At 41.5% G+C, this 12,305-nt stretch overlaps 1 protein-coding gene across 1 annotated transcript in view; it reads right to left on the minus strand.

The window, feature by feature from the left end:
* Positions 1-12,305, minus strand: part of PCNX1 (pecanex homolog 1 (Drosophila)) — a 116,296-nt gene that overhangs the window by 24,756 nt on the left and 79,235 nt on the right. Inside the window, exons 17-23 of the mRNA XM_015425764.1 lie at positions 11,462-11,572; positions 10,016-10,107; positions 9,348-9,457; positions 5,326-5,431; positions 4,763-4,855; positions 1,023-1,173; positions 546-687 (exon numbers count right to left, since the gene is read on the minus strand). Of these exons, the coding sequence (XP_015281250.1) occupies positions 546-687; positions 1,023-1,173; positions 4,763-4,855; positions 5,326-5,431; positions 9,348-9,457; positions 10,016-10,107; positions 11,462-11,572 (805 nt within the window). The remainder of the gene's footprint in view (positions 1-545; positions 688-1,022; positions 1,174-4,762; positions 4,856-5,325; positions 5,432-9,347; positions 9,458-10,015; positions 10,108-11,461; positions 11,573-12,305) is intronic.

Raw genomic sequence — 12,305 nt, forward strand, 5'->3', positions numbered from 1 at the left:
GTTTGTAGTGGTAAAGCTTCAAACGTAGATTGGCTGAGATGGCATGATGGCACAGAGTGTCTTTCATGGACATTCCAACAGCACAGGGAACAAGCTATGAGAATGTGTCCAGTATGAGGGAAGGGAAAGGACTAGCCCTGACTAAAAACAGAGGAAGTGGTAAACCAGTATCTTGGCAGTGCTACTTCAGACTGCTAGCGGAGACTTGCAGTTGGCACCTCCATACATACTGAAGATCCTTGCACACAGAAGACTGTATGTCAGCACAAAGGACTTTATCCTAACATTCAAACTGAAGGAAGTAGGAGGCTTGAGGAAAAAGGAAGGAGGAGATGGGGAACTTAAGCAAGATGAGGCTCAGACAGAAAAGCCTTTGAAGGTCAAAGTGCTTAAAATCAAAAGAGCTATAAACTGGGGCATGGAAGGAGAGAGGCAGGAGTGACAGAGAGACAGAACACAAGGCTTTCTTTTAAATATGCCAAAACACACAGGATACAATGTAATATAGTCAAAATAATACAAGGATCACGTTTGTTCCTACTTACTCCGCATCCAGCCTTTTTGGACTAGCAATAGCCTTTGCACTGCTGCTCAGTTCATTGAGAACTATTAAAGGGTAGATAATATTCTTCTCCACAAAAAGAAGCCATATATGAAGTTTCTCAAACCACATTACATGTGCAGGATCTAAAAGAAATTCACAGAATACAATATGGAATCAAGCTGATCAGGAGTCTGGATTGGGTATCACCCAGAAGAAACAAACAAAAGTAAATAAAAGCTCAGCTATCTCTACCCCATAAATAGATATCCTCCAACACAGCAGTCACTGTAATAAAAAGCCAGCTTTCCATCAGTAAAAAGTTCCAGATTTTCTGTAAGTAAGGAGGCTTTTATAGAAGGAAATGGGTAAATGTAACTTCATCTTTATTTAACTTTAGTGATTATAAAGAGCAATATTCAAAAAGGATAAAATGTATGGAAAATTGCCATAAAGTTTTTAAAAGATTAGTACTACTTACTGCGGACTTCAAATTGATAGTATTCCTTAGTTTTCAGTAATGGGTGAGAAAAACAGTGCCAAGGGAGCTGTTTCCGGAGTTGAGGCAGCACATAATGCGTTATAAAGCCTACTGAGCCAACCAATGCATACAGAACGTATCTCAAGATGGGCTACAAAAGATGCAGGGGAAAACTTCAGTCACAGCACCAACAAGTAGTGATTCCCCTTCAGAACTGCTTTTCTCAGTTCTATGTACAAAATGGCAATGCTGAATGTAAACGTACATCTAAACCAACTATTTTTTTCTCTTGGGATATGTTCCAGACAGGGCTGCTATATCTAGTTGAATCATCAACAAAGACTATTTTAAAAAAAACATTTTATTAATTTTTTCCAAAATTATACAACAATATAACCAAATAACAATATAAAAAACTGAAATACATTAGGTTTAGATGGTGAAAAAACATATAGTGTTTCACAGGGTTATATACACACATGAAGCAATTACCATAAATGAAGTGTATCTATTACATCTGGTGTTTACTTTTGGTCAGCAAGATATGATAAAATTGGTAACCATATGATGGTAAACTCACTATAATCAGTATCCTTATCTATTGGTTTCAGTATATCTGTTAACTTTTCCATTATATATATATTCCATAACTTCATATGCCATCAACTTAAAGTAGGACCATGTTCCAATTTCCATTTTGTTGTTATAGCTGTTTTAGCTGCAAATAATAATATTGCAATTCTCTTTTTTTGTGTACTAGACAGATTTGTTTCGTTACGTAGGTTCAGGAGAAGAGATTCTGGATTTCTAACTACTGTTTGTCCTGTGATTCTTTTCACCTGAGCGAATACGTTTTCCCAAAATGTTGTAATTTTAGGGCATTCCATCCAGCAGTGTAGATAATTTCCAATTTCTGTACATTTTCCCAGCAATATGGTTGAGAATTATGTGAAATATAAGATAGTTGTAATGTATATACCATTATGCCATGCTTGTAAATGTTTGCCATCTAAGAGATAATATAGAAGTATTGTTTTCATAGTTGTTCCAAATTTTAGTCCTGTTATCCTTGGTAAGTATATAATATAATGATAGTTGTAATGTATATACCATTATGCCATGCTTGTAAATGTTTGCCATCTAAGAGATAATATAGAAGTATTGTTTTCATAGTTGTTCCAAATTTTAGTCCTGTTATCCTTGGTAAGTTCTGTTTTATACTCCTTTTGCCAATATTTCTGATGTTAACAGTTTCTCCTCTTGCAGATTGTCTAAAATTATATCTTTTTAGAAAAAAACCTTTTCTATTTGCATCTGTGTTTTGTTTCAAAGGGTGTTTTTTAAATTAATAAAGGAAGTTTAATATGAAAGGAAAGATGATTAATTTGAAAATATTGATACCACAGTATCACTGTACCTATCTTAGATTCCAAAGTAACAAAGACTATTTTGATCAAAGCTGTCCCTGATTAACTGGGTAGCAGGTTTTAAAGAAATATTTTAACTATGTTTAGTGTAAGTGTATATAAATGCCACATGTGGCAGGTGGCTTCTTCAGAGGCACCTCCTTTCTCACAAAGGAAGAAATTTGTCTCCTGAGATAGTGCCTTAGGTGGTCATACATGAATACATGATCTAAAAATGCCTTTTCCTCAGAACTGTCTTATTTACATGCAAAACTATGGAGAACTATATACAGTTAACAAAATAAGATGCCAGATCCACTGCATCTCTTAACCCCATGATGCATCAGAAGGACATGTAGCACTACCCCCCTAATTTGGCTTTCAGAGAGTATACTGTGTTAATATTTGACTGCTGAAATCCTCTTTACAACACTTTTCTTTAAAGAGAGTGTGGAAGAAATGAGACCAGACAGCAAAGTTCTAGCACGCTGACTGGTTAACATCCTAACTTTCCTTGTAATGAGATTTTTCTGTTTGAAGTGACACTATAAATTATGCCAACTATGGCTTATCTACAGAAAACTTCCTCAGGACAGAACAAGGATGAACATGGAGAAATTAAATATTTTTGGCTTTCTGGCTAGCTTAATCTTTCTCTCTTACTTCTATATCTATATATCTAGTTCCCAACTGTGCTCCTGTGTGCGGATACTTATTTCTGGAGATCAGGAGCACACAGAGGGTAAAGAGGCTTTTCTGCACACTTGAGGTACTCTCTGGATGTGCAGAAAAATTTTACATCTTTCAAAAACTATACAGGGGATGCTTAAATCCCCTCAAAAGTAAAACTGCTTGGTCTGCACATGTACAGAGAATGAACTTGCTGAGGTGTGGGAACAGCCACTGGAACTGCGAGAGAAGCTGCCATGCTTATAACCATCTCTCGCTCTCTGCCTGTCTTAGCCATGGCCTCCTCTGGTTCCTGGCCTCTACTTCCTCCTCCGCCACCTTAGGAAAACACCAGAGGTTGTAGGGCTGGCTGAGCATGAGGATGAGCCAGGAGGAATCTAGCAGAGTGGTGCCCAGGCCAGCCAGGAAGGAGGGAGGAAGGGAAGTTGAGCCGCAGCTGCACCCAGCCAGAAGAAATCTCCTTAGGACCCCCCCCAGCTCCCCACACTTAACTTCTCTGCGCCCACCTGCCAGCCTCTTCCACCACCACCACCACCTGTACCTACCTGGCAGGCCTATCCTGCTCACAGCTCCCTCCTTGCCTGCGCTCCCACACTGCACTTGGCTGTTAGAAGTGGAAGATGTCGGCACCCACACCAGGCTCTGCAGCAGCGGCAGAGAATGCGAGCAGCCACCCCTCGCCTGGCAGCAAAAGTAGGAGACTGGCTGCACCCGGCTTTGGGCTTGGGGGGGATATAGGATTCCTCCGTGCAAGTCTCCCCCCCCACAAGTCTCTCCCCCCACTGAGCCATGTGGGAAATTAGCAGTGATGGGGAAAGGAACCCCCACGAGCATCCCCTCCTGTGACTTCCTTTCCCCCCCCCCCCAAGCCAGCAGAGTAAGGACGGCCTGCTGGAAGGCATGTGGGGAGAGCAGCAAGGGTGTGTGTGCCGGGGGTCAATGAGAAGTGTGTGTGTGTGTAATGTAGTACCAAGGGTGGGAGCAGTTGGGAAGAGAGCAAGGGTGGGGGTGAGTGAATGCCATGGTGAGGGGGGGAGTGCCAAGAGTGGGGGGAAGGTAGAGAGACCAGCAATGGTGGAGAGTGAGTGCAATGCTGGGGGGGAGTTGTAAAAGTGGTGTGAGTGAAGTGCCAGGGGTGGGTGGTAGGTGGGGATAGCAGCAAGGGCTGCATAGACTGATGGAGAAGAGGTGGGGGAGGGTGAGATGGGGGGTAGTCTGACAGCTAAGGCGAATGATAGAAAAGCGTGAAATTGGGTTAGGTTGCCCGATAAAGGGAATGGGAGAAAGGGGGGAAACAGAAGGATAGATTATCAGAGGGGGGTAGAGTTCTGTCAAGTGTTGTCCTTTGTTTTAAGGTGTAATTGCATTTATTAAATTGCATTTTATTTTTATAAACAAGAACACATGACGCAACATTTTGTTGTGGGTCCCCACTTGTTGTTCCTAAAGACATTTATGGGGGTTGGCCAGATTACTAAGTAAAGAGAGGTTTAAGAAACCAATTATCCTGTGCAGCTGAGAAATCCCATATGGCAGTGACACTGCCATTATACAACTATCAAAACAGTAATATTGGCCCAGCAACACATACAAAAAAACTTGGTACAGGTATTTTAGAAAATCTGAAACAACAACAAATATTACCTGCAGTACTGTGAATACCGTGCTGACGTGGATTGCAAAATAAAGTACACCAATAACGACGCACACAACAAGATCAGACTGCAAACGCTCACTCTGAGAAAAAAAGACAAATATTTAATGCAATAAGCTAATGAAGATGGTGCAACAAAATGTTTAACACTCTCTCTCTCGTGGTCTATAAGCACTGGTCATCATTGCACACAAGCTAAGGTTTTCAGAAAATTATTTCCAGAAGAGTGGGAAATGATCCGGTAATAAGCATTATGGTTAAATGTTTTCCTGTTCTAATGTTAAATTTTCATGATCATAAAATTCTAGAGTTTGGGTACATGGTGGCCTACTAGACTGTACAGAGGTGATCTGTTTCTGGAAATTCAAATAGTTATTAGAATTAACTACCACGAATAGCATTTTCAAAGCCCTCAAAACATTTGAATGGAAAAGAACAAAGTTCTTCCTCCGAAAATTTCAGCTCAAAAATATATTTAGTTCCTGCATATTTACCACATGTACATGAAAACTGGCCAATGTACATAGCTAATTTGAGACATTTTCCAACCTACCACTGAATTTCTAAGTTTTTCAGGTAATGGGTCTTTAACTTCAGACAGTGGATCTTCTGGATTTTTGTCTTCTGAAGTAGGAAAAAGTTTTGATTGCACTAAAGAGCTAAAAATACAAAGAAAAGATTTCTCTATAAAGACTGTGCACTGATCTGATATAAAAAACAGAAGATAATAAATTCTATACATAGAAAGAGTTGTGTTATTTATTCTTCATTCCCCTTTAGGAAGGGGCACTCAATATGCCATGCTGCACATTCTGTCCAATCACATTCACACAATGACATTATACAAGATACTTATCACTGAGACTGCTAGATCTGAAGAGAATTTTCCGCAGTGATAAAAATGGGTTGTAGAGATAATCATTTTCCCAGCATTCAAACAGAAGTGTTATTGCAAAGAAATGCCACAGTGGGCATACAATCACATATGGAAATGGATAGCCAATAGTATCTATCCCCACAGCAACAGGAATTCAACCAATCCTCTGAATTCCCAAATTGCTACCTGGTGTGATACAATTTTCATCATTACATGCTGTAGGATGATACTTGATAAATGATTATCTATATCCTCCCATAGTGCACTACATTGTTCTTCAAATCAATTCCACTGTAACATTCTTGCCAGGAGCCCTCAAGAAAGGCATATGATCTGCAGTCTCCTCCTCTCCCTGGACTCATGAATAGAAATGTTCACAACTGTGGGCCAAACTAGACTGATGGCATCCTTGTGGCTGCCACAAAGACGCTGTTGCTGTTTTAAAGTCTGCTGCACAAAGACGCTGTTGCTGTCTTAGAGTCTGATGCAACCAATCTGCTGCACAGTGGGCTGAGGTGCTCTCCCCCCCCTTACCAAACGCCAAAACAGCTGCCCCCCCCCAGCTATTTTGGCACTTGAAAAGTGTGAGGTGGGGGGAGAACACTGTGCTGCCGGCCTGATCATACTCTTGCAGCATCTTAAAATGACACCATCCCTTCTAGTTTGGCCCTGTAGCACCTACCACCAGGCCTAATAGGAAGATGGGAAAATGGGAATCTCAGCCAGGGCAAGCAGATGGTAGCAGGCTGTATAGGCATGATTGCTTAAAGGCCCCATTCTGTATATTATGGGCATGTTTTAAATTATACTTCCTAGCAGGGGTCATTTCGTAGAAAAAGAGGTACAGGAGCTCATTAGCATAACTCATTTGCATATCCCATACCCATGATATCACAGGAAGTGTGTCAGAAGGCAACAGCCACCACTCAGGCTCCACCCCAAAAATCTCCAGGTATTTCCCAACTCAGAGCTGGCGAGCTCTTCAGAAGACCAAAGCTGCTGTGACATAGTAGAAGATGCAGCCTCTCATGAAGGGCCTTGTACATGGCAACCGGTACCTTGAATGGACCCAGCAACTGATGGAGTGACTGCAGGATAGGTTATTCTAGAATGAACACAAATGAAGCTGCCTTATACTGAATCAGACCCTTGGTCCCTCAAGGTCAGTACTGTGAACTCAGACTAGCAGCAGCTCTCTAGAGTCTCAGGTTGAGGTCTTTCACATCACCTACTACTGCCTGGTCCTTTTAACTGGGGATGTCAGGGATTGAACCTCAAGCAGAAGTTTTTCCAATGAGCCACAGGTGTGACATGTATTTCCTGCCTTGCACCCACTAGTAATTGGGCTGCAGATTTTTGTATCAACTGAAGTACAGCTGGTCAGCTTTTTCTCAGTAGTCCCAATATTTTGTTTGAGTTTTAATTATGGTCACTTAACCACAAGGATAGAAATTGCTACAACAAACTATAGAGCCCGGAAGAATCTTTGAATATTGTAAAAAGTATCCCAAAACATAACAGCCAGTAATATCTGGGGTGGGGATGACGTGGCACACTCCCCAACAGTTTTAATCTCTGAACAGCAAGTTCTTTTACTTTGGCTTCCTCCCCCATCCCCAATAAAGCACATGGTAAGCTGCCCAGATATTTTTAGGGCTTCTATACAAATAATGCAGTACCTCTACAAATAATACATAGTTCAGTGAGACAAATGGACCATAAATGACAAATAAGCTTATACCTGGAATAAAACTTTGTTGGTCTTAAAGCTGCCACTGAACTCAAACTTTGTTCAATCAATCAATCAATCAATCAATCAATCAATCAATCAATCAATCAATCAATCAATCAATCAATCAATCAATCAATCAATCAATCAATCAATCAATCAATCAATCAATCAATCAATCAATCAATCAATCAATCAATCAATCAATCAATCAATCAATCAATCAATCAATCAATCAATCAAATAATAACGTATTTTACATAGACCACAGCATAAGCTCAATTTAATGCCTGTAGAGTGTACTCATCTGTTTTTCCTTTCAAGTGGTTGAATATTCCGGAGGATGAAAACCACAAAATTATCAGATGCTGCTGTTTTATAAAACATTATTGAAATCCTGTAAAGATTTCACATAATGAGTTATTAATACTTTGCATAATTAATTCAAAACACTAGAGATGGGGGGTTTTTAATGTATGTTCCACTTTCAGGGGTGGAAATAAATATGTAAAACATTTCCTTTGCAAGTACGTATGTTTAGGATTGGCTTGTGACTAAAACTGCAAACCAACTCCCATTTAACATAACATAACAAGAAGCAGGGCCACTACTGCACAATTTGTATTCTAGGTGCCAAGAACTTTGAGTAGCAAGATGTCAACCAGACTATTCCTATACGTTTAGTACAGGACCAAGCCTGCAGTTCCACGTCTACTTACATTAGCATAAACTCTGTAACTATTTGTGGGACTGCAACCCAAACATTATTGTAATTGCTGAGTCTTGCCCAACTCCTTAATAAAAGAACACCAGAACATCGGCAAGTTTACTTCTCTAGGTTAATAGTCTTGTTCATCAAAGTAGGAAGCAGGCAGGTAAGAATGTGTAAGAATGGCAAGCAGGCTATGCCAAAGATAACTACAAACACGCAGGGGAAGCACACGTTTGAAATAAAACAGCTTGCAATTTTATGCACGGTTCCCAGGAAATAAACCCCAAACACAAGTGAGACTTCTGAGCAAGCACACTAGGGAGCTACATAAAGAGCTAGGACCTTTCAGCACAGGAACTAGTCCTGCTGGGAAAGGTGTTCTTTCAGCGCCCTGGACTCACACCAACAACCCACGTGGCTAGGCGAAGAAGACCAGGTACCCTTGCATACCTCCCACTATACCTGCTCCAAAGGCGGGGCAGCAGACACGGCTAAGAGCAAGATGAGGCACTCCCTTCAGGCCTTCCCTAACGCTTGACCCAGGCAAGGAGGACATGAGGTAGGGAGAAGAGACCGTCTGGGAGAGGGGCCCCGTCCCCCTTTCTCTTCTCTGGGTCCGTAGAACTTGCTGCCTTTGGTCACGACTTTGCTGTTGACAGCCAGGAGGATGCGGTGTGTGTGTGAGCCGTCATACTTGTGCAGCTGCTCCAGCATCCTCACCCCACTTCATACGGGGCACAAGGAAGAGGCCTGGCTCCACTCCGCTTGCCCCCATCTCCATTGTCCTTAGTTTCCCATCCCCATCGTCCACCATCACTGACCAGCCAGCACCTGCCCTGATTCTGTCTCCAGCTTGCACACAGCAGAACGAATGAAAAACAAGCGCACATGGCTGTCCAACGACCGCCTTCTACCTTAGAGAGAAATCATGGGGGAGAAACGAAGGTGCGCGCACCTGCTTCTTCCACCCCCTCCGTTCTCTGTTCTTGGCAAGTTCTTCGCGCTCACAGGGTAGCCATTGAGGAATGCTACACGTGCTGCTTCGCACTCCTGCTGGGAGTGGGGCTTGCTGCCACCTGTGCTTCTAACTGGCGGTGGCACGCTGCTCCGCCACGCTCTGGCTCGAAATGACCCCTGCTTTCCAGGAAGAAATCTCAATTTGACAGGCAGCTCTGAACTAACTTTCCTAATCACTAATTTCTTCATCATGTTAATAACAGACTTCCATGTAAAAATGAATAGGTAGACAGTACTCACAAAAGCATAGAAGGATCACTGCTTTGCCTGCTGAGATGATAGGATATTGCCACTAACAAACCACAGAATACTGAAAAGAGTACAGGAATATGTTGACCATCCCAGGAATCCTGTGGACAGAGAAATATAGCATCATCAGTGCTAAGTCTTATTTCATGCAAGGAAAAAAAAGATTTTAAAATCAAGGTATACAGTAGATAAACACAATCTAGTGAATTTAAAAGGCTACACTGATTTACAGTGCAATCCTACACGGTCATTCCAAGCATATCACGTTGATTTCAGTGGGCAGACTGGAGACTCTCTGCATGGGACTGCACTGTTAGAAACATTTTTAATTACTCAAGGTAAAGAAAGACTTACAAATTAACAGATTTACTTAGTATGCATGCACCAGAGAGGTGTGTGTCAGTTATAAACGTTACTCTGACTGATAAGCAAAATCAGAAACAGGGCAGAAGTTGCAACAGTTGCGGGGGCAAGACACTTTCTAAAGTGTACAAGGCTTTAAATAAGCGTATCAACCAGATGTAATGTTACAAAGCTAGACAACAGAACATAAATTCAATTTAGCAAATTCTCTAAGTCATAATATCAAGTGTAGAAAATAAATTATCTAGCCTATGATTTTAATATGCAACAAGTATAGCACCAGTGGTATTGCTCACCTTTAGGGCACCGTAACACAATCCATACAACAACGCTACCGCCACAATACTACAGATAAAACTGTAAAGTGCTGCAAGCAGGCTTGTGGTGGCTAGAACATTAAAGACAGATATGTCAACAAAAAATTAGGTGACAGTAACTTAAGCCTTAGGTTTTAAAATATGAATTATCTTTCAGAGGTGTTTTATACCCTGCCATTCTCCCCAGGGTGGGGACCCAAAGCCGCTTACATTGTTCCCCTCTCTTCCATTTTATCCTCCCAAGAACCCTGTGAGGTAGTTTAGGCTGAGAGTGTAAGAATGGCCTAAGGTCATGCAGCAAACTTCCACGGCAGAGCAGTGATTCAAACCTAGGTCTTCCAGATCTCAGCTGGACATTCTAACCACTATGCATCACTGCTCCGTTCACCTCTCTGGCTAAGCGAGATTTGCAATACTCAAGTTTTATAGCAAGTGTTCTCTCAGACACCCAACACAGTCACCTGGAGAATTAACATGTAAATTCAAAGAGGTTTTTGTTTTTCTGGCTGTCCAAAAACTAAGTTATTATGCATAATGGTGGCATTTTCTTGCAATTTAAAACCAAAACACAAATATGTTATTCAGTTGCTGTGTAAGATTTAAATGTTTGCTCTCAGGAAACATCTCTATTCTCTGGATGTCGAATCAACCCAGCTCTCAAACAGGAAAATATAACACTTGTACTAGTAAAGGTAAAGGTTTCCCTTGCTCAAAAGCCAGTCAAATCCAACTCTAGGGTGCGGTGCTCATCTCCGTTTCCAAGCGGAAGAGCCAGCGCTGTCCAAAGACTTTTCCGTGGTCATGACTTGACACCAAGGCGCACGGAACGCTGTTACCTTCCCACTGAAGCAGTACCTATTTATCTACTTGCAATTTCTTGCTTTTGAACTGCTAGGTTGGCAGGAGCTGGGACCACAGACGGGTGCTTACTTCGTCATGTGGCACTTGGGTTTTGAACTGCTGAACTACCGACCTTCCAGTCTGCAGTTCAGCATCTTAACCACTTCAGCCACCGCAGCCCCTAACACTTGTACTACAAACATGCAATTCCGTGCCTAGCACCTGAGCCATATATGATTTAGAAAGCTACCTGAAATGTCTTTATGAAAGTGCTGGTAGCATCCTTTGGATAGCACAGTGACCTTTTTTGATAAGGTGTGGTACTTCTTTAAAACACCTTTTCATTCCCCTTCCCAATCAGCAAGGCTTTAAACGTTTCTTTGAGATGTTACCAGTTGTTGCTATGAGTTAAATTTACACGAGGCTTCTGAAATGTTTTAATTTGATAGTAGGCAGCTGCTTCAATGAAGCCTTGAAAGACTATTTGCAAAGGGTACACTATGAATTGAGATTCTGAGTAAGTCTTCACACTTGGCTAAAAGTTGATACTCTATGATTACCAGGAAATGTGAAAGCTCAACTCACCATTACCACCAAAGACATGAATATCTAACTGTTCACAGAGGTACATCACAAACGTGTTCACCTGAGGCAGAAGACCAATGAAGAACACAATAGGGAAGCATAGCGTAAACACTACAGAAAACAAAAGCATGAGAAAAACAAGTAAGTACATATTAGATCAACTGGCTCTCTTTCAACTTTAATTATGGAGAATATACCTGTTCCAATCGCACAGGAGAAATTATTTCACCCAGCCATCACATTCTAATTTCAGGTAGCTACCAATGCTATTTAACACGAAGAAAGACAGAAATGACGTTACCTAAAGTGGCCGCTGAAAGCAGGAGAGATCTGTTTTTCAATTTCAACCAGAGCAATGCTTTCTCAGCTTTAAGTCAGTGAAGGCACCTTGCACATTAAAGTAAAAGTGTTTGCTCTTCGTTCCTCTTTATCTCAACAGGACACATTCAATAAGAAAATGCCTGTCCACGAGAGGAGCTGAGATCGTAGAATTGAGAAGCCGGGAGGGACAGACAAAAAGTGTGGGCCAGACGCATTGTGGCAATTATGGTGGCATTAAGATGTCAGATGTAAGGTCAACTTCAGTGCCCTCACAGAAGAGACATACAGACAGTGGAGGGAATATGCATGTTGTTGCAATTTATTTCAGTTTAACAGCACCAGAAAACACATGGCCTACAGGTGAAATTGGCCTAATCAGCATGTATTCGTGTCTCTCTTCCCTATTACGTAACACTCACCAATTATGAGATGGGTTAGGAAGGATCTATCTGAGCACTCAATCTTTCCACAGGCTTCAATACGAGGGAAAACAATGGTTACAAAACAAGTGAGCTCAGAGGTG

The sequence above is a fragment of the Gekko japonicus genome, unplaced genomic scaffold (genome assembly GCF_001447785.1).
Source record: "Gekko japonicus isolate JY-2015 unplaced genomic scaffold, Gekko_japonicus_V1.1 scaffold1818, whole genome shotgun sequence".
NCBI lineage: Eukaryota > Metazoa > Chordata > Lepidosauria > Squamata > Gekkonidae > Gekko > Gekko japonicus.